This window comes from Epinephelus lanceolatus, chromosome 9, assembly GCF_041903045.1.
Source record: "Epinephelus lanceolatus isolate andai-2023 chromosome 9, ASM4190304v1, whole genome shotgun sequence".
Taxonomy (NCBI): domain Eukaryota; kingdom Metazoa; phylum Chordata; class Actinopteri; order Perciformes; family Serranidae; genus Epinephelus; species Epinephelus lanceolatus.
In genome coordinates, this window is record NC_135742.1 from 35,600,546 (window position 1) to 35,623,144 (window position 22,599).

The 22,599-nt window shown below is 38.9% G+C and overlaps 2 protein-coding genes across 17 annotated transcripts in view; both read right to left on the bottom strand.

Annotated features, from left to right (window-relative positions):
- Positions 1 to 7,799, bottom strand: part of txnrd2.2 (thioredoxin reductase 2, tandem duplicate 2) — a 32,346-nt gene extending 24,547 nt beyond the window's left edge. The window contains exons 1-8 of the mRNA XM_033620429.2: positions 7,695 to 7,799; positions 7,055 to 7,120; positions 6,899 to 6,955; positions 6,639 to 6,783; positions 5,943 to 6,017; positions 4,101 to 4,179; positions 2,811 to 2,873; positions 2,430 to 2,500 (exon numbers count right to left, since the gene is read on the bottom strand). Coding sequence (XP_033476320.1) covers positions 2,430 to 2,500; positions 2,811 to 2,873; positions 4,101 to 4,179; positions 5,943 to 6,017; positions 6,639 to 6,783; positions 6,899 to 6,955; positions 7,055 to 7,120; positions 7,695 to 7,770 — 632 coding nt within the window. The 5' untranslated portion in view covers positions 7,771 to 7,799. The remainder of the gene's footprint in view (positions 1 to 2,429; positions 2,501 to 2,810; positions 2,874 to 4,100; positions 4,180 to 5,942; positions 6,018 to 6,638; positions 6,784 to 6,898; positions 6,956 to 7,054; positions 7,121 to 7,694) is intronic.
- A 5,224-nt stretch (positions 7,800 to 13,023) lies between these two features.
- Positions 13,024 to 22,599, bottom strand: part of arvcfb (ARVCF delta catenin family member b) — a 262,549-nt gene continuing 252,973 nt past the window's right edge. For 13 of the 16 annotated variants that reach the window (XM_078170905.1, XM_078170903.1, XM_033618562.2 and 10 more), the window contains 3 exons: positions 20,480 to 20,571; positions 18,426 to 18,538; positions 13,024 to 13,132 (listed from right to left, as the gene is read on the bottom strand). In XM_078170905.1, coding sequence (XP_078027031.1) covers positions 18,437 to 18,538; positions 20,480 to 20,571 — 194 coding nt within the window. In that variant the 3' untranslated portion in view covers positions 13,024 to 13,132; positions 18,426 to 18,436. The remainder of the gene's footprint in view (positions 13,133 to 18,425; positions 18,539 to 20,479; positions 20,572 to 22,599) is intronic. The other 3 variants (XM_078170901.1, XM_033618560.2, XM_033618559.2) reach the window with 1 other exon arrangement.

Sequence of the window (22,599 nt, forward strand, 5' to 3'; positions counted from 1 at the left end):
ATAAAACTCTTGAGGTTTGGCTTCTGACAGCTGAGTGGTAGGATGTGGTTGGGAGATCAAGCCAAGGCTCCACTGAACCCACAACTCCTGAGGACAGAGGTTTGCTGTTGACTGTCTGTGGCAGTCTGTTAACCTTGGGAAGTTCTTCAGAAGCCCCAACACTGATAAACACTAGATCTGGATACTCCTGTGTGTCTAGGACGTGGGAGGTTTTGCTGCAAAGGCTTGAAGTGTGTCCAACTTTGATACTTTTATCAAATGTTGCTTAGACTTCCTGAGGGCATTTCAGTTTGCCCACAGTCCCATGGGCCACACAGTCTTAGTCTTGCCAAAGCTGCATGGACCTTATGACAGTGTAAGAGTGGGTTAAACCTGCCTTGAACCAGCATTTAAACATTAATTAAGGAATATAAAAATGAATACATATATTTTGTCTGGTAAAGTCACGTTGGAAAAATTTAAACCCATATACAAACTCCAAAATGAACTAATTCAAGTTACATGCATGTCACCCTGGAATATTTTATATCTCTGCACTAAAAACTTGAGACACATTTCAATAAGCCTAGTTTTACACTCCACATTTCATGTATCTGTCAGGTTCCATTTTCTTTTAGAGCATGAGAGACAATTAATTGGCCAGTATAAAAGTTCATAAAAGGACCGATTCTAAATCCCTGTGAAATCCCATGGATCTGGTTTTTATTATGATAAAACACTTCTAGTGTTTCCTACTTTTCTGAGGCTTCCTAAAGAGTTCTGAATACAGCCAAAAAGAGACCCTGTAAATGTCTTTTTCCGTTATAATGGCTGGTAAATTATGCTTCAGACATCTGTGATACTTTGTAATAATCTGGTGAAAGATATTCCCGGGAAGTGTGGTCCTTGTCAAACATACAACACAACGCAGAGTTAGACCAACAACACAAACCCTCATTCTGCGCCATCTTATTCAAGTACTGGCCTATCCCCAGACCAGTATCACAGTCCTGCTGGCACGCGCTCACTGCTTTCTTCTGGTAGCATGATGATGGCAGCCAGCTCTGGGCTTTGGCCTGAGGGCCAAATCTGTCACTCAGGTGTGTATGTGCTCCAAGACCTATAAGACAGACATCACTTGCCTGCGACCCCCTCCCACAGCAGCCCCGCCAGCAGAAACAGCTTCTCGGACCTCACCTGCACAGCTGACAGCTCGGCAGCATAACAACGTCTCCGGCTCTGATCAGACTGTGTGGTTTACCCTTATAGAGGAAGCTAAAGCTAATGCTAACCCATAGCTAACTCCTTTACAGCCTGCGGGGACATGGAGAACTCCACTAACCATCACACTCTTACATCAAAGGACTTCCTGAGCTCAAGTGGTCTCTCTGAATGGATAATTCTGCTTCATATACAAAGGCGTTTTGTTGAATGGATGAATGCTTCAGTGGTAATTGTTTAAGGATGGCACTCATGTTAATTTGTTGACTATAAATGATTTTGTATTGCCACCAAGTGGTCAAAAAGCTGAATAGCATAACATGCAACTATATATATAGTACATTAGAATACCACACATTTTAGAATTAAAATTATAGAGAAACTGATGATTCTAAAAAATATTTAAAAATGGGATCAAGTGCAGACTTGCCAAAAAAAATTGCAAGCACTAATAACCACCCAAAACAAAAATGCATTAAAGAAATAGCAGCATTAAAAACAATTAAAAACTCAATGCCCCAGATGCAGACAGTCTAGATACATATGAAGCTTAAATATTGGAATCATTATTTCCGCTTATCTGTCACCGTGAGGCAAACAACAACCGCAACCCAGGTATCCCACAACCACTAGTCACATCTGCACGTTGTGCCAAGAGGAAACATCAGGGAAAGACCAATTAACCAGGTGATGACAGGGGCTAAATGGCTGGATTAAAGGGCTTGTTCTGTAAAGGTCAGGATGCACGCCGCTAATCTGAATCATGAGGCGAAGACAGGCTGACAGGAAGGGAGAAAAACAAACTCCGTGTCACTGATGAATGATTACAGTGCGTGACAGTGGGACGTGTCGTGTCAGCGAGCACGGTAGTGCGGTGAGTTCGAGCGAGGTATTAATACTGCAGAGGTTAGAGGTTCTGTTTCCCTTGTAGCTCATTGTATAGACAACGACGGCATTAATCTTACACATACTAAAATGTATGCATTCATGGGTGATATTATTTTGAGAGTAAAGCACCAGCAAAATATTTGCGTCCATGTTAACCAACAAATTAGAAAAATGAATGCTACTGTCATCATTGTGACAGAGCTAAAACTGCATGCAGGCCATCATCACATCATAAAATCAGATGCAGAGGGCACTAACTGGCTAATATTTAGCTACTAACACAATTTAATTTAATCTAATGTGTGTGCATGTGTGTGTAGGTAGGTGGAGGGCTTCCTCACGTTTTTCCGGGCGACTTTTTCAGCCAAAAGATGTCATCACTGGTAATGCCGTGCTCCATTGCTCCTGGGACCTGTAACATAACAAGAGGTAAAGCTGTGAGCACAACTATCCACCTATCAACAGCTCTATCAATAACATTAAACTCAACAGTCTGCTCACTACAACCTGCTATCTTTTGTGTGTTAAGGCTTGTACGTGTGCCATGGTGTAATGCTTCCAAACCACATTCTCCGTTTCTTCAGCGGTTTTGGCGTCTCTGTCGCTGTAGGGTATCTTTCTCATTTGTTTTGTCTATCCGGTAACCAGTCAACCAAACATCACATGTTGGCAGAGAAAACAGAGAAACACGTTGGGGGAAGGATGACAGAAGTGTTACTTACATTTGTGGGGTAGTTGGGCCGTCCACCCGTGGCGATCACAATGTTCTTGGCCGTCAAGGTTGTCTGTACGAGAGAGGAGGGAAATGTGAAGCAGTAGGTTTCGTTCATATCCTTCAAAAACAAGGAAATGTCAAATAAAAGCAAGTGGTCTCCATAGTGTCCTGCGTTCAGTTGATGATGGAGACGCTTTGAAACAAGTAACAGTACTCTCTAGGTATGGAGGTGTTAAATCTGGATTTTGCACTTCGATTTATTAATTCAATAAAAAGCAAAAAGAAATATAAAACTTTTTTTTCATAATAGCATATTAGGGCTATTGTGTGTAAAAAAAACTAAATAAAAATATGGAGCTGGAGTATTATCTGGGTTATGTACATGGAAAAAACTTGAATATTCTCTGAGATTAAAATGGTATTTTTTTTTTTTTTAAAAAGTAAAAATTTACAAAAGAAAGTGGTGCCGACGACCAGGACATGACCATAGATCTGTAAATATATATAATAATATATAAAATCATGGACGTAGCTACTGTGACATCACCCATTGGCCTGTGGACTGCTGTTTTAGCCTCAAGTTCAGCATTTCAGCCATCCTCATGTTGGTGTTTTGGACCTAGAAGTGACGGAATTAGTACGAGAGGGTGGAGCTGTGGAGGAGTGATGGGTGGATCTGTAAACTGTAACAACACCTCGTAGGCAGCCTGTCACTCAAGTGGCCCCGCCCTAAAATACGTGCAACTTTAAGCTATTATTTAGTGTGAAAGGGTGAGTTATATACAAGTTCACTCCCCTTACAGTAGTTCAGCTATACTGCTAACGTTTATGTACACACTATGCATTCAGCATCTTTATATATCCTAAAACTGAAAATAATAAGTCAACTACTGGTACATTTAAAAAACAATAAGCCAGCATTAAGTCACACAGGACATGAACCCAAGTCTCCTGGGTGAAAGTCCTGTGCTTGACCCATTCATCAATTTCAATTTTTCAGTTTTATGTATAAAGCCCAATATCACAAATCACAATTTGCCTCACAGGGCTTTACAGCATACGACATCCCTCTGTCCTTAGGACCCTTGCAGCAGACAATGTACTAATGAGAAAAAAAAGATGATATATAAAAATATAAAAAGATATATAATCAGCTACATAAAAACATATATATAAATCATGTTTTACAAAGAAATTAATACAGTTTTCGGTATAGTAAAATACAGTCTCAATAACTGAAATTCAATTATCAGTTTGGGATTGACTGAATGTATAAATATATGGATGAGCAGCTCACCTCTTTCCCTGCTTTGGTTAGTCCTTTAACAGTGTGTTCATCCACCAGACTTCCTTTGATGTTCAGATACTTCACCTTCCTGCAAAACAAACAATAAACAGCTGTTTGCTCCTGCTGGTACATTAACCTATTGTGGTAGTGCAGATCACATACAGTACCTGCTTCCCACTGTACACTTTCTACATTTCACCTTTTTAATCTGCTGAAATACAAGGTAACTCTTTCATAGTTGACTCAAAAGACACTAACAAAACCATGAACCATGGTTGCACATAGCAGAGGCTAAACCGGGCAGCATGGTACAAGGAGATCATGTCATATTTGTTGCTGGTTATGTTCTGCGTCTGTTACGGTATGGCTTATTAGCAGCACAAGTACAAGGAATGCAGGTTAAATATTGAGCTATATTGATTAGTACCATAAAAACTGAGCATCTAAATCAGGAGTAGAGAAGGTGGTTAGGCTGCAGAGGTGGTTTCAGAAGTTTTAAAAAACTTTAAAAAACTAAATTTGAATCCATTGTAACATCATGAATTCAGCCTTGACTCCCATTTAAGAAGAAAAACATATGAGTCTACAGGGGGAGGATGAGAGAGATAAGAGCCAGCAGAATATGCATTAATAGCATTTTTTTTTTATTTGTCGTTTTTAAATGAAACCATGTGGAGACTGTGTTTTGAAAAAAAAAAAAAAAAAAAGACTGGAATCAACGATTGGAAGGTAATTTTATAATTAATTACATTTAATTTTAGTCAGCTTCATTTAATATAAAGAGTGAATTTCAGTTTTCAATTGAAATTAATTTGTTTGAAATTACCCTTTTCACTATATTAATTAATATGGACATTACCAATTCTAATTTGTACAATGCAAAGATTGTCTTGGTCAAAAAAAAAAAAAAATCCTGCTATTTTAAATTGTCATGTACTAAAGTTAATTCTAGTCACAGCAGTAAAATGTTTTTGTTTTTTTTTTGTGCAAAAAAAATCTAATTTAATTATTACTGATTAAAATGGGACATTCATTTAACATTTGTGCTCATTTATCATTACATTTGTAATGAATAGACTTGTATTAAATTACTGCTTTGCACTGAGGTTGACAATGCCTCTCTGTTGCTCTGAGAGCCTCTTAGGGCTAATTGTTAATCAAAGGGGATTTAAATGGAATTAGTAGCATTACTAATATGCTGAGTGCAACTAAATTACTTCATTGGAGTGAAAACACTTTAGGTTAAGCTTGGGCACATTCACACAGAGGTTAACACCTGTTTGCCCTCCAGCCAGCCACTCAATCAACATGTGGTCGCTGACTGTAAATCCTTCAGCTTGTGTGCCAGCAGAAATGTACAGCCTTCAGCAACATTTCATGTTGTATAAATGAAAAGGAACTTAACAAATATATGGACGTTATTTTGTGGAAATTCAGTTTTAATGAAAGTTTATCATGGAAAATGAAGGGAACATTGCTACAGGGAGGGAGGAGGTGTGACATGATGAGTCCGTGAGACATGAATAACACATCACATTTATTGTACATGGCTTTAGGGATTGATTTTAGATGCCAGGTTGATACCATAGATATCAAATTAGATCATTATATAATTTAAATTGGTATTTTATGCATATACTTATATAAATTTTATGCTTTGGGCTAAAAAATTACAACATATGCAAACATAGAAAGTTAAATTCTTGGCAGGTTATAAATATTTATATTATAATGGGACACAAAAACTGTCCAGTCAAACTAAACCAGCCCTCAAATTAAAAGGCATTACTCATTTTAAACTGATTATTGAATGAAACATCATCATTAATAGAAAACAGTCTGAATACTTACTTGTCCTGGAGCTGAACTCTGTGACCCCAGTTTAGAGACTTCACGTGGTTTTGAACAGCCTCTGCCATGGTGGCCCTGGAAAACAATATAGTAATAGAAACACAAACTGCATTCACAAAAACACACAAACTGACAGAGGAAAAGATGCATCATGCTGTACCAGTATTCACAAGTAGCTACTTTGGGTGTGTTGGCTCACAGGCATAGTTAAATAATGGGAATCAAATATAAATGATAAGCAAACACACAATGTTAAAATTAGAATTTGCCAAATTGCAATTTTAGCACATTATTTGGCCCATTAGAGAACAATCAAAGCACTTCACATATTACTCACAGTTCTGGTTTTGCCCTTATAATCTTTATGGCTGCTTTTCTTTTGACATATTTTAAGGATAGATCGATCTGGCTAGTGAGCAGACTCATAGTCCCTTATGAATTGCATTTTGTTTTTTGGAATAAATAATCCAAAAAGTAATACATGGGCAGACACAGAATATTTATGAGTCCATCATCTTAGTACCTTAACAAAGCTACAGCATCTATGCAATTACACTGAGTGTTGTCCTACTTAAATTATATCACTAGATGGGGCTGTTTGGCTACTTACAAACACATATCAATCTGCTTTTATTAGTGTAGATCAGTTCCCTTAGTCTGATAAAGAACTTAAGGGAAAAGTTCTGGTTGACCTACCAGTCATGGCAGATTGGCCCTGAGATCTGCCAGCCATACTTCTTAGCATCTTTGACTGCGGTGCCAAGTAGAGCAGCCTGGTGCATGAGCTTCTTAGGAATGCAGCCAACATTAACACACGTACCACCAAGACCCCACTTGGTACCTGTTTGGAAAAGCATTTCCAGAGAACTTAACAATGGTGTCTTTATGTCTTTTAACAAAGAAAGGTATTTTTTGGTAATCAACTGGCACAACAGGCTCAGACAGATGTATTTTACCTTTGACAGATGGCTCCACATAATCTAGAACAGCAACTTTCTGTCCCAGCTGTGCAGCTGTAATTGTGGATATGTTGTCAGTGTATTGAATAGATTTTCATGTGCAAACACAGAGGCCCAAACATTATAAATAATAGGTACTTAAAAAGATCTCACCTTCTTTGGAACAGGCGAGGCCTCCTGAACCACCACCAATAACCACCAGGTCATAGTCATACTTCCCTGTGTGTGCACATGGGATGATGAAGTTGACATAGTAGAATTGAAATGGAATAGTTAACATGAACCTACTAGTGTGACCTCACATATAAAGTTATTTTTGTACAATATTATCAACCTATCTCCACCTTCTCCAAACTCCACCATCCTTACATCTGGATGTAAGTCACATCGATGGATCAACACTTTAATAGCAGTTTATGAATACAGCTTTATTAAGTTGTATATTACCAAGTTATGCCAGTTTAACCACAGAAAATGGCCAAAGCGTTTACTTTGACAGCTGTTTGACCAGGTGTGGAAACAGCTGTCAATTAATGTCACCATAAAACAAGCAGCCGAGAGAGAAGCGTTACAAATGTCGTCAGCTTATTAGCATAGACGAGGACAGCAGGTGAGTGTTATTTACACTAATTAACAGAATAGAAACTAAACAGCTGAACCAACAGTTAGTTACATCAGAGTTACATCAGAGCCGCTGGTTTAGCTGCGCCATGACAGAAACACCTCCAACTATCAACCTGAGCACATTCTGCTCTTCATATGTACACTGAATATTTGATCAACACACTCTTACCTGTCAGGTTTCTTGTCAAAACATGAAAACAGTTAGTCCTTTTCCACCGGTGCCTGCCTCTAAAGAGAGCGGCCATGTTGTTATTGTGAAAGGACCCCGACCGGATGTGTGGTGGCTAGGTAACTGCCTGACAGGAAATGGGTCGTACACAACCGACTGATCAAAATTAATATATTTCAATAGCTTATTCAGTTACATGTGTACATAAATTACATATGGTCCACTCTAAATCAAACATTAAAATCGTAATAAATTTAACTAAATAATCCTAAAATTCCATCCTAATCATTTATGAAGACGATATATCAAACATGTAGAATATCCCTAAAAAATGTTCACTTTTGTAATACTGGCATACTCACAGTGGTGAAAAGTAACTAAGTAAATTTACTCAAGTACTTAGTAAAATTTTGAGGTACTTGTATTTGAGTATTTTCACATTCTTCTGCTTTATACTTCTACTCCACTACAATTCAAAGGCAAATTTACTTTTTATTTAACAACTTTTATTTGATGTTTTTAGTCACTAGCCTACTTAAAGATTCATATTCATAATAGTCCTACAAAATATAAAGTAAAAAAAAAAGCCCTTCTTTACCAGTTGCAACATTAGAAGTGATAAACACATTTATGCATCAGTAATAATAATTCAGTAATAGCCTATAACATATACAATTCTGGGATGGGCCATTCTGCATAATGAGTAGCCCACTTTTACTTTTGGTATTTTAGGCAGGCTATATTTTGAAAGTATGACTTTTACTTGTGACACAGGTATTGCTAGTTTGAGTTAAGTAAAATATCTTAGTACTTCTTCAACCACTGCATACTTGACATTTGCTCCACAAGGTGTATATGTAAATAATATGAAGGAACAAACACAGATTAATGGCCTATAGTTAAATGATTATATCACAGGAGAAAAAAAAAACAGGTTGAATTGATAATTTCAGTAATGGCGTCTTGTTCCAGGGCCTTGGTAAGTGTGTGATCTCATGGCTTACTGGAACACTTAATATAACTGAGCCATCACTGGGGTTATTAATTCAAGTGAAGTAAAGTACAAGTACTTCAAAACTGTATTCCAGCATAGTGGCCTAGTGAAGTAAATGCCCTCAGTTACTTTACCACTGTCTGAATGTCAAAAAGTTTTGTATGTGGCACATTAACAGGGGATAACGTTAATAAATATTCTCACCCATAATGGTGAACAGCAGATGCTGTCTTGTAAAGGTCACACTCCAAGTTTAGATGTGTTTGACCCATTTTGCCAAGCAGATCCTATACTTAGGCGATACACATATCCTAAAACAGGCTTGAATCCTGGTAATTTGGTTTACTGACACCACCCCACTGCCTCACTAACCTACAATCTATTGTCTAAGTAGATTACTTGACCTAGAGCTTCAATGTATGGCATAAAGGCACATCAAAAAATGAATAAAAATTGAAAAATTAAAATCAAAAAAAGAAAGGGGCTGGGTGCAGTGTGGTGGTTGGAATAAGTAAGAGATAATTATACCACACTGTTGTGATTCCTCTGGGTCAAATGACTAGAGTCAGGTTTAGTGTTGAATCCATCCAAGAGGGTAATGAAGGGGGCCCAGATCTTTTTTAAGTCCTCCAATTTATCCTTCAGAGCAAATCTGATTCTTTCTAAGTGGAGAGTATTAGACAGGTCATTAAACCAGTATCAAAGTGAGGGGCTGTCTAGTGTTTTGCAGCGCTGGAGCAGAACTCTTTTTGTACTATTAAGGCAATAGGCAATAAACCTACTTCAAGGCTTCCTTAATGTGTTCAGGGCCTCTCTTGTGCCAAGGGTGATGAGTTTGGGGTTTGTAATGTAAGACCTAACACGTTGGAAAAACTTACAAAAAATGTCCTGCCAGTATTTGATCAGCTTTGCAGAACAGGCCAAACTATGGAGCAAGGTGTCCACTGCAGAATCATGAGTATATTGAACATTGTAAAGGGTCAGTTCACTTGATTTTTAAAGACATATTTTCTCAGTTAGCTCCAGCGGTAAATGCAGATAGTTTTGGTTTACTTTGTGCAGGGTTTAAGATATTTCTGTTCCCACCCAAATACAGTGGAGATTCACCGAATTCCATTTGTGGAGGTCACACAATTGACAAATGGAATATTAAAATTCAACAACATTATTTTCCAGAAACAGTGCCCTCCCCCATTACTCTGGACAATCCACAGGCAACACTTTTCATAAGGACCATTTATGATTACATAAAAAGTAATTCTAGGGAGGGTTGTACTGAGCATTGTAGCCTCTTGGGGATGCAATCATGACCTTGAGTCTTACTGAAAATTAATGACATTATATCAAAAAAGACACAGAGGCAAGCAACGCATTCTTTCCAGGCATGATTTATTGAAAACACACCAAATTTATACTCTACAAACCAGTATTTTTCCGTTATGTTTAACAAGCGTAATATTTGCCTCTGGGTATTAGTAAAATTAACATGATACATTCTGTCACTGTGGCATCGCTTCTGCTCGCTATGAAAGCATTAACAACTTTACTCCTCTAGGAAATCGAAACCATTATCTGAATGACTATCTTTTTCAAAGTTTATAATACAATGTAATACAAGGCAGAAACCCACCAACAGTCTACACTACATGGGGCTGGGGGGGAGAGGGATGGTGGGGTGGGCTGGGGGTGCAGGATGAACAGATGAGTTGAGTGGAGGAAAAAGGGAGGGAGGGTGACACAGGGAGGAGAAGGGGGAGAGGTGAACAGACAGAATGGAGAGATGACAGTTGAGAGGGAGGAATAAAGTTATATAAAACACACTTATCTTTATCTACCATGGAAAAGGTTAAGGCACATGATAGGTACAAACACATCTGCTACTGAGTAGTACAGTTACTTTATTTTGACGGTCTTGATTCAGTTATATCTACACAGGTAGGTTCGTTTGATTCAATGTGTGTCCGTGTCCTGCATTTATTTTACAGCACAGTTGCTTGGCTCTTTATTTTGTAAATGTACAATGCGCTGCACATCCACAAAACCAAAACCCCCTTTTTTTTGAATGCATGTAAATACAACTCCAGATCCTTTGGTTGTGGTACTGCGAAGTGCAGTCAGGAATAGACAGTCATATGGGTCATTGTTGCAAGGGTTCAGTATTGTCCAATGAAAGCACACACTTCTGAGGACACACAAAAGGGATGCTGGGTATCGTTATAACTTTTTTTTTTATCCTCTGAAATTAAAATTTATACAGTAAGATTTTTTTTGTAGTTTATTGATTTTTACCACAACATACATCTTTGTAAACACCGTGTAAAATATGCAAGCTTTATAAAGTCACATACGTCACAAAGAAAAATCAATGCAGGCACATGCCATTCGCCTTGATGACGCATGAGTGATACCAACATCGGATTGGATTCTCTCTCTGTCTCACTGACAGACTGAGGCTGGAGAGGAGACCCTACGCATTGCCGCTGGATTTAGTGTGCAGTCTCGCCAAGCAAGAGAAAAATGGCAATTTGATTTTGTATCTCTCTGCTTTTCTTCATCTCAACTGCCCGCCCTAAAACGTTGTAAAAATATATACTATATGACTGAACTTGATGTTTCGTTTTATACAGTGTGATGCATCTCTTTCATTTCCCCTTGAACATCCAGATCCACTCGTCCACCTGCATTCTTCTCTTGCATGTGAATGAATTAGTTAATATCCAAATGACACCACAAAAAAACTGGCACTTGGAAAGAATAGAATATAAACATCTGTACAGTTTTTCTTCATGCTCACGACTGAATTATTTCTCTTTAAGATGCACCGGTGAAAGAGGGTTGGCTATAGCTTGGTCTGAATGTATTAGGAGGAAAAACTAAGAACTTTTATTAACACTGCTGTCTCCTGTCTATCCTGTTACTTCTGTCTGACCTCTGACCCCTCCAGAGTGTCTGGTTCAAAGATGCATCGGCTGCCAGACAACGCATAATTCATCGCCTTTAGAAAGAACACTGCAGATAAACTTTTTTTTTTTTCTGTAACTTTTTGACAAATACAAAATATAAATAGGTGATCGTCGGCGTAACTCGACAATATCTGACACACATTTAAGTTACGTGGTTATTTCTTGTTTACAAACATGGTGAGCCTTTATCAAATGAGATGTGCTTTCCAAACAATGTGATATTAATATACAACTAAGAAGTCGGTAATTTTTGTTGTTTTTTTTTCTTTCCTTCATTTTTCCATTTTTTTCCTTTTGACCCTAATATACATTTATATAAAACCCAACAAAAATAAAAAAATGCTTTTAGATCTATCCTTTCAACAAGAGAACAATCGTTTGCCTCTCTTTTTCAAAAAACACAAATCATTTATAAACAAAATGCCTTATATCCTCTTTAATACACATCATTGACAAAGAGCAACCAGCCAGGAAACTCACCAAACTGCGTCGCTACACAACCTGAATGGTTACACAAGTAACCACAGCTCCGTGAAAGAGGGTCAACATGTTGACCATGATGAAACAGAAACTGTTTGTTTCCATTTCAGCTTACTTTTGCGGTGCAGTGTGAACAGAAACTCCATCTGATGAACACAATATGCCACTTTCCTTTCTCCAGACCACAACTTGCAAACTCCTCACTTAATAAATGGACATCCATCACTTGCTAACCACTTTTGATTTCAAAGAGTCTCAGTGCACTTTTTTTTTTTAAATAAACACAGTGAACCAAATGGATTGTAAGTCTATGAGAGCAGACTGCTGTGTGTACATGTTTATCCACTATGCTACAGCTCTTCTTAGGCTCGGTTTCTTTCCTTTGCCTTTCTCGTGTCCATCCCACCAATCAGAATACAAACATCCCGTGACCTTCAAACACACCAGTCCATACCTGTTCACATCAAAATACCAAAGCTTGACAACAAACTGAAAGTGAAAATTCTCCAAAACCCACAAACTTTGGGGGTTAACTTCTTCCAGATGTGAAAACTCAAATGAAAAAAAAAAAAAGATCATTTTGTATTTCTTGTCCCACAGGTCTCCTTCCAACACGTTCCTTCACCATTTACTTCCTTCACCTCACTTTGTCTGCCCTTCATACGTCCAGTCCTTCATCAGCACCGGCCTCTGTCCGCTTCTTGTCACCGGTAGAGCTCAACAAGAGTCAACACTGTAAAATTCACATGATGTCCAGTGGGAATGTAGATATGAGAAAGTAGTAGGAGTAGTCACTTTTTATTCTTTTTTTCTTTTTTTTTCTGAAAAGCGTGAGGATGCTGGCTGCTGCTGGATAGTTGCTGTTGTGATCATTATTTTTTTTAAAATCCTCTTTTCTGTACAAAGTCCAACGCCGAAGATGAGCCCCATGTGAAATGGCAGTGATGATATGAGAGATCCTCTTCTAGCTTGAGTGTTGTTGCACTGTCGTTATTTTAAGCCTGGAGCATGTGGACAACAGAGAAAATATTAGAGGAACGACCAATACAGTTTGAATTCACAGTTAATGAAGAGTTTCAGTCCAAAAAGTCACATATCCAATGTAAAAATAACATCCATTGTAATGAATGTTAACTTCCATACTATACAGTGATTTAGAGGATAAGCTGGCATTATTCTGTTTTTTCTTACTGTCAACAGATTCTATTAAAAGTGTCTCATTAAAACAGTCGTACACACAGTGCTGTCCAACTTCTATGTATTAACATGGTACTACACTGTTTGTATGTGCAAAGTACAGCACAATTTGTTGTTATTAATTGGTATTGCTTGCAATGGCTAACCTGGCTAAAACTGGTATTTCTTATGACATCTTGGTTTTCTGACTTAATGTACTGTGACGTCAGACCCAGCTCCAACACCTGAGGCAAATGGTGCGCAGCAATAGTGAAGCATTTAGCAGCTAAAGAGCCAGATATGCCTCTCAGGTGTCAGTGGAGACCAAAATAGAGCTGAAAGGAGACTGAATCTTGGATTTACCCTTGCAAGGTGGCCAGAAATAGGATTTCAAAACAGTATGATATAATATTACACCATGTGTTACTTCTACAGTTTGTTGCGTTGCCCACAAGTGGCCCCCCCCAAAAAAACAAAAAACAAACAAAAAATTATTAATGCAGCTTTAACACAGCTTAACCACAAGAAGTTACTGAGGGTGCTCCAACACGTCCACCAACAGGTGGATGACGAAGGCTTTATGATATTTTTATTTATTTATTTTTTATGTGTAACACTCCTCTGTCCATCCATATCACCCAACAGGGGTCTATTTTCAGCTGCAGGTTAACATGCAATTGGCATGCTTTTAAGTGGACCTCTATGGCACAGAGGAATAAGATAATCTGGTTTTGGCTATGGAGACAATAGGTCTTAGCAGGATACATTTATTGTTGGTTTTTGTCTTTTCATGTGATTTGTTGACAATAAGAAAAATCTAGAATATCACCAGCCTTTTCCTTAAACATCACAGACTAAAATGTGTTCTTTTTTAGAGCAGGAAACACATTTTGTCATCAATGGATGTTAATTTAGAGTGAAACTCTGCAGTTTTGCTTTTATGTCCAACAGCGAGACAATCAGGTGGCGTTATCACAGTACTTGACACATTGCATCACTGTTAACAAATGCTTTAATCATGTCAGCCCAGATGGCAAATGGAGGCAAGAGACAGCAAAACAGATGCCTAATGTGCTGGATGAAATCCTGCATGTGCTCAGTGAAGTGAAAATGACTTACCTGATGCTTTATTCTTAACGTTACCTTACCTTTACTGTAGTCATAAAATTACAATGAATGCCACAAATCATACCACTGTATCTGTAAAGAGTCTATGTGATGTATTTCCTATGATAATGTAATGGATGGGGGTGAAAGAGTGGAACAGATGGCCACTGACAAAGAAGATGACGATGAGGAAGACAGTGAGGTCTGATGAGAGGCCTCTGGCACAGGACAGGACAGGTGTGGAGGAAGCGTAGAGAAGACACATGCTGCTGATAGAGGAATGACAACTATTGAAGCGCACCCAGATCAGCTTGCAGCTTTGCAAAAGTCATTTGGTGGGACATTTAATAATGGGTCAGTTTAGGAATTCAGTCAAAATCTGCAAAGAAACAGTCAATAATGCCCTGAACATAAAATATGTGCAGGTTTAGGGGCATCACTAATATAGACTTCTTTCCCTGTGACTTGTGTAACAAACTGTTGCCTTGCAGCTAAAGTGCACGAGCATTGAAAAATGGCAAAAAATAAAAAATAAATTCAGCATCTCTTCAATGGAGGGGAACAAAACAGTATTTCTAATGAAGATAAAACAGTTTTGGCAGAAAGCCTTCATTTGATTTTAGCTCTTTTAGTTGTAGCTCTATTCACCGAAACTGATTAAAGCTTTCTGTTGAAACACATGATATTTTCAGAAATCTCTCAACCACAGAGAGAAGCTATATTTCTTTCAATTTATTGTCCTTGTTTCAACTGTATTTCTATTTATGTTTATGTACAATAAGACAAACAAAAATCAGTCATATTCCTTGTATGTGTACACATACTTGGCAAATAAAAGCTGATTCTGATTTATGATCATCTGAGTAAGAAGCCACTCAGCAATGATTCATGGATTTTACCACAAAATATTCAAATCAGCTATCAGACCTCAAGATGTATGTAAACTGAATTGATGTGAGCTCACCCTTCATTACATCTCTGCCTTGGGACATATTATGTGTGAGTCAATAATGTGGGAGTTTATGTGTGCACAAATTATATACGTTGGCTTCCATCATCAAGTCATCAACTTACATGAATTATTTATCTGAAGTTATCTTGTGCCATGTGCACGCTGAATGTAGACTGAATGCAGAGATTCTCTGTGTGTGCATATTCCTCTGTCTCCCTACTGCTTTTCATTAAAGGATAACTGAGTCCCTGGAGGTTCCATCTGAAGTGCAGAAGAATGGTTTCTCTTCATCATTTGCGATCAATTTCAGCAGAGGCTGTCAGGGTAAGCAGTGAGTGAAGCTTGGCATACATTTCAATGAGACGGGTGTTGCTAAATTGTAAACAGAGACCAAAGCCTGTCTACTTTCTATGTGTAATACACCCTTTTTTTATTCTATTTTATAATAACGTATTGATCACCTTGAGCAGCTAAATTAGCTGTAAAATGGTAAAATAACTATGGGATGCATTAAAGTAACATTTGCTAAGCTCTGTCCCCCTTAGTTACTGTTGCTACACCTGTCAAGCTTTCCGTTCTGATATAATGCAGTTTACAATAAAACATGTTTAGCATGTTTATCACTCTTAAGTTTGAAAAAAATAGGTTCTTAATTCAAGACAGGCAGACAATAGCAGGTTTCTCATTTTAAAGCAACAATATTGACGACTGCCTGCTAGAAATGAGAAGCCTGCTCTTGTCTACTTTTCCATTTCTAGTCAGCAACTATCAATGGCTGACATGACAACTGTTGTAGGACATTTCATCAGCTGTAGCTAGATAGCTAGTCAAGCTAATGTTAGCTTCCTGAGTTGGTTAAAAACCCTGATAAGGAAAATGTTAGACATAACAACACATTCTAAAGCTCACCGAACTTGTCAAATACCCACGCTTGGTCGGTGGCCCTATATGTCAAAGTATGACGCTCTGGGTGCCCCTCAAGCCTTAGTATCGGACACTCATGGACAGCATGTCAATAAATGCTCATTATATGCAGTATCTTTTAAAATAAACTTTAATTTTCAAAGGAATCGTACAGTTTCCACTTGTTTTATGCACACAGTCTCTTCTCAAATTAACTTCCAATGTTTACTTCATTCTTAGATTTACTTCCTTAGGCTTAGGCAACAAAAGTACGTGGTTACATTTAGAAAAAAACATTACTCTGAGTGTTGTGAGAGAGACTGAGTTGGACGCAATTGTAATTTCATTCTAATATAATCCTGATTGGCTGCTTAGCTTACATGCCTGTAGTATTTTTCGACTGTTGTTTTCACTTTTAGTGTTAAAGCTTTTAGCATGAAGACTAACCAAAGTATTTGGCAAACATGGCGCCTCGAGTTTGCCTGGGTTTGCTGGGATACAATAAAGAGCAGGACAGAGCTGCAAAAGTTATCCTAAACTCTGACAGCATACAAGGCCAGCTTCCACACAGTGGGTAAATAAAATACAATGGATGTGCAGGTCCTTTTTAAACTGTTACCCACAAATTAGTTAGTTAATGCTGTGCTTTTTGGCTTTAGAAGTAAGGCTGTGTTCACACTTAGGGTGCCAGTATCTCAGTCCATAGATACTTGGGTTGGGAACCAGAGGGTTGCCAGCTCAAGTCCCCATCTGGACCAAATATGGAGTGTGGACTGGTAGCTGGAGAGGTGCCAGCTTGTCTCTTGGGCACTGCTAAAGTGCCCCCAACATGTGTTTGTGCATGTGTATGTATTTCCGACCTATTCATATAAATGTGTATATATATATATATATATATATATATATGTATGTATGTATATATATGTATGTATATATTAATACCCTTAGGGATTAATTAAGTATATCTTTGTCATTTTTAAAGCAATAAACTAACACCTGACAAGGGTTGCTGCCAACAGGCATGACACACTACAATCAAGGCTGGGCTGGCCTTATCTTTTTTCAGTGCTCCAATGACATGGCAAAGCATCAACCAATCATATGTTTTTGTTTCTAGCTGAGGTACGATGTTATTTCGCTTAGTTAGCTGACACTATACTAGCTTTATGTACACTGCTGTGCACACAGGGATGAAATGGGGTGGCGAAATGTGATGTTAAAGAGGGCTCAAACTCTTAACATAAGCATTGTTATTATTTTTGACCAGCTACAAACTTTGGATGATGTTCAGTCGAGGTGGTTTGTGTCAAGTAGCAAACACACACAAGCCTGTATTGACATAACTACGTTAGCGAATACCTGAAAAACACTTGAGCGGTGTCGCTCGTAGTGTGAACATGGCATAATGCTCTGTTACTTCTGTAGGTGGCAATCGTGTTAGATAAGCATGATAACGGTTGCAGCTTACACACAACTTACACTTTTGCTCTTGTGGTTTTGGTTTTAGTAAAGCCAGAAAAAAGAGACTACAAACTCTTTAAATGCTGAGTATCACTGTTACTACAGCCCCATGAGAACTGCTTCAACCTGTGAAAAAATCTACAGCTTGACAGGCTCTCTGTGCCTAATTATGATTGCTAAGGCTACAAGTGAACAATCACTGCTCCAGGGAACAGACGGGCAAATGTCATTTAAAGTATAACAAATGAGGCAGATTTGAATAAAAATACTGTCACGGGGACATCAGCATCAAGTTTTGATTGTCAGTATGTCCCACTTTTGCAATTAAATCTGTAATTTGATTCTTCAGAGCACCATCTTTTCCCTTAACCTACAAATGAAAGTGCGTGCAACATAAGAGCCTGTGTAATCATGAGGGATTTAAATATAATGTAAGAATTTGAAATGTTGCTTAAAGTAAAACAAAAGTAAACTGTGAATGAATTATGTAAATATCCATCAAAAGAACAAGGTGACTTCTCCAGCTGACTGCTCTGGGTGCAGGGTGACAGCAGGTCTACATGATAAAGTGTGAGGGTTGAAAGGAACACAGGCGGAAACAATGAACAAAGAGGGAATGAAAAGGATGCAACAATCCGACCCAAAAGGTAAAAGTTGTTATTTTTTTTGTTGTGCTTTTATTTTTTCAGACCTACCATGCATGCATTTAGACCCAGGAGTCAACAGGCTGGGGCTTAACATCACAAGCGTCCACCAGACTGACCGCAGGCCTGTTACTCCTGATATAGTGTTTCCTATTTGTGTCATTCTGTGGCCACAGGAGGACGGGTTAAAAAACAAAACAAAGCAAAACAAAAAAAGAGGTCAATACATTTCACAAATACACTCACGCACACACACATACACATGCATCCAGGATCAGAGAAGCCAGTGTTAGTTCCCTGCCTTCAGGATAGCTTGGAAAGAAGTCAGAGTGATTTCAAAACAGAGAACCAAAACATGCAAATGAAAGAGGGAGAGAGCAGTTTCAACAGCCAAGTTACATTCAAAGCGGGCAGAACACCTCTGGGAAGTACAGACGGCAGACTTAGAAGACAGCTTTGGAGTTATGCTAGAAGGCCTGTACGCTCTGAAGACAAACACGACTGTTTGTTGTGATTACTCCTGTCTGTGGCTTCTGAGCTGGGTAAGAGTTTCTGCCATTTCAAGATGCGACAGTATAACCTCAGCTCTGACTGGTTTATTAGTTAACCTAAATATGATGAAGAGGAGGTGTCAACCTAAATGAAATGTTGAAGCCTAAGGTCAGAGTTGAGTGCTGAAGATGCCAAAAGCTGCTATTTTACGCAGCTAAACATTAGCTGCTTTATTTAATCTTTAAATGGGATAACATTTGCACTTGCTCTGGTTTAAAAGCCTCTGAGCAGCTATAAGACATCACGTTATACTAGAATTTCCTTCTTTTTTACTCAACACAAACAGCTATACTAACATAATGTAGGGAAGACATCAGTTAAAATAAAACTCCACACTGAAAATAAAAACTGTAAGAGCAACTTAACACCAGATGAAAATTGTGTTTCTGCAGACCTCCAGTGGTTTAAGTTTTTAAGTTGATGCAATGATGAAGAAGCATACTCCAGGGTGTGGTCAGTGCGCTGTGACATCACTGCTGGGTGCCGCTGCAGTAGCAGTAGAGCACTGACAAGCCAGAGGCCAGAGGGGCAAAGAAACGGAAACCTTCGACCAGAGAGGGCAGAGAAACGTTGCTTTTCAGCCTGGTGTTAAGTTCCCCTTTCAACAAAACAAATTACTGTAGCACCTTTAACTTGATAAAGAAAAAGCCACTAAAATAATGGAAGTAAAAGTAACATCTATTTTCTGATTTACGACTGAGTTAGTTGACATGACACGGCATACCCACTTTCTATTAAAACATGAATAACTACCTACCAAAGGCAAACTCGTGTGCAATTCTCATAAAAAGCCAAACCCCACAGATTACTAACTGGACTATTAACTCTGCTTCAGACACAATTTCCATACTGACTTTGCCTTGGAAAGATTTGTCACATTTTTAAACTGCACAGAGAAGCAGATATACGACCATACACCTTAAGAGACTTACGCTAACCTGGCTTTAATGGACCCTTTATTGCCTTCATTTTACAATCCCACAGGGAAACCTTTTCATCTAGCACTAAAGTAGATCAAAAGTAAACTACAAAAAGTACTTGAGAGTCTTTTGACACATGTCAGACATCCCTTGAGGCCATTATCCTGTGACTCCTCTTTGAGGCTGGGTAGCAAATCAGCTCAACAATAAACAAACTAAAGCTGCAGTGTGAAGCGGCTGTATAATCAACACACGACCACTTGATAATGCAGCAGTCTGTTCATTGACAAGGCAAGGGGTCGTCTCCGCGAGGAGCGGTTGTTGGCGGTTCTTTTAATCAGTCTCAGATTAATTACAGGCGCCAAAAGCTTACACTCAATTAACTGGTGGCTCTCAGATCTGAGGTTGTCCACAGCGCTGAGCAGTGGCGGGCAACATTAACAGAGGATGACAACTTCCAGCCTCTTTAAAGAATCGATAGGATTAAGAGCCTCTAATGAGGACCACCACAGAAGACATGAAGAGAAAGGAAAAGAGAGAGACACAGAGGGAGAGGACATGTGAAAATATTTCACCAAGACATCATTATTTCACCCTCTATCCCCTGGGAGTCCAAAAGAGGTCTGCCTGTACCTTTAATGGCTCCCGTTCTGTCAGGTCCACTGAGCTGTCGACTGTCTTGTATTTGCAGTCCTTGTCCCTCTGGTCAATGGTGGAGTAACCATCTAATGGGGTCAGAGAACAACGGTCAGTTAATTCCTCTCCGTCCTCATTTTTTTTAAAAAACGGTGACAGATAGTTTATGGAGTTGTTTTAACCTGTGTGGAGTGACAGACTGAAAGGTTTTCTGCACTGGAACACTTAGGAGAGTGCCTAAAAGTAAACTAAACAGCACATTCTTAGCTTGCACTTGTCTAAACTTTGTGGCACTCACGTTATTTACCACCATGGCAGGCTTAAAACAAACTAGACAAAGTATCTACAAGCAGTATTTGACCCTGTCTTTAAAAATGCACTCTCACATATTCCAGCTCAGGGCCAGAATTTATCAAGCATCTCAGAGTAAGAAGTCAGCCCCAACTGGCCACAGCCTCTCAGAGTGAAGCACACTGTATTTGGTCTTACTCTGAGGATTAGGAGTTTTATCAGCATTTATCATTTTATCAACATTTGCAACCATGAAAATCAATGCGATCATAGCAGAGATTAAGGAAAGCTCTGGAGATTTCCCAGTGTGTTAGGAGATGCCAAAAGTCTCTCCTCCAACATTCATTTGATGGCGATGGAATTATTAAGAGATATTGTTCTGGCAACTACTGCTAAAAATTTTTGACGGACCTTGTATGAGATGCAAAAGGAAGCACATGCCTTTCTTGGAAAAAAGTGCAGCTTTGCAACAGTAAGAATTTGGGTCTGTTACAAACAGTAAATAAATCAAACTTTGATCACTTGCACACCTCCTCAGATAATGAGTGGATTCATTTTCACCAACACTCAGTGTGAAGTGGATTATTTATCCACTGGTTCATTAATTCATTTATAATTATGGATAAAAGAGCTTTAAAGACATCTTGATCTATAAAGTAATCATGTTGTTAAGGTGTATTTCTCAACACTGGGCGAGAATACACATTTTTCCCATCTGTAAGGTCATGTACAATTTAACAGGAGCTGTTGTGTAGCATAGTCATCGCTGAGTGCGCAGTATTGCACAATACATACAAAATGCAATGCTAATATTGGCACTAAAACTGTAAAACATTTATTGCTTAAGCCACACAAGGAGCTTCTAATATTTACTTAGAGCCTACGATGTGAATAGCTCATTGTTATACACCAATCAGCCAGAATATCAAAACCACTGACAGGTCCTCTCATTACAATACAGTGCTCTGCTGGGAAACCTTGGGTCCTGGCATTCATGTGCATTTCACTTGATGTGCTGCACCCACACAAATACCATTGCAGAGGTACAACCCCTCATGGCAACAACACTCCCGATGGCAATGCCCTCCCCAGCAGGACAGTGCACCATGCCACACCACAGAAACTGCTCAGGAATGAGCAGGGGGGCATTGCTCAGGAATGGCCTGAGGAATGTGACAAAGAGCTCGAGGCATCAACCTGGCCTCCAAATTTCTCAGATCCCAATCTGCTCGAGGATTCGTGGGACATGCTGGTATCCCATAGGTACTTTCACACTTGCCTCTGACCTGTAGATGCATGGACACAAGACCTCTGGGGGTGTCCTAATGTGTCACTGGGGCATTGGCTATGGATCCTATAAGTTATGTGGGTTGCGAGGTGGGGTATCGACATTTCCCATAGGTGCTCAATCATATTGGGATCTGGGGAATTTAGAGACCAAGTTCACGCCTTGAGGTCTTTGTCACATTCCTTGGTTCATTCCTGAGCAGTTTTTGTGGTGTGGCATGGCACACTGTCCTGCTGAGGGGGTTCACTACCATCGGAGAGTGCCGTTGCCACGAAAGGCGTATTTAGTCTGCTACAGTGTTTGGATGGGTGGTGTGGCATCAAGTTTCTACACAGATAACTTATACTCAAAAAGCCTACACATAAAAACCTTGCTATTTTCTGCATTCCCAATTTTACCATTGTTTAATATTTCAAACCGCAACCATCATAAAACTGTCATCATAAATTCTATTTAACAGCTCTGAGTGTTGAAACAACCTTCTCTCTTGGGAGTCCTTCTCCTTGTTCATATTCAATGTAGGAGGCTTCATACAAAC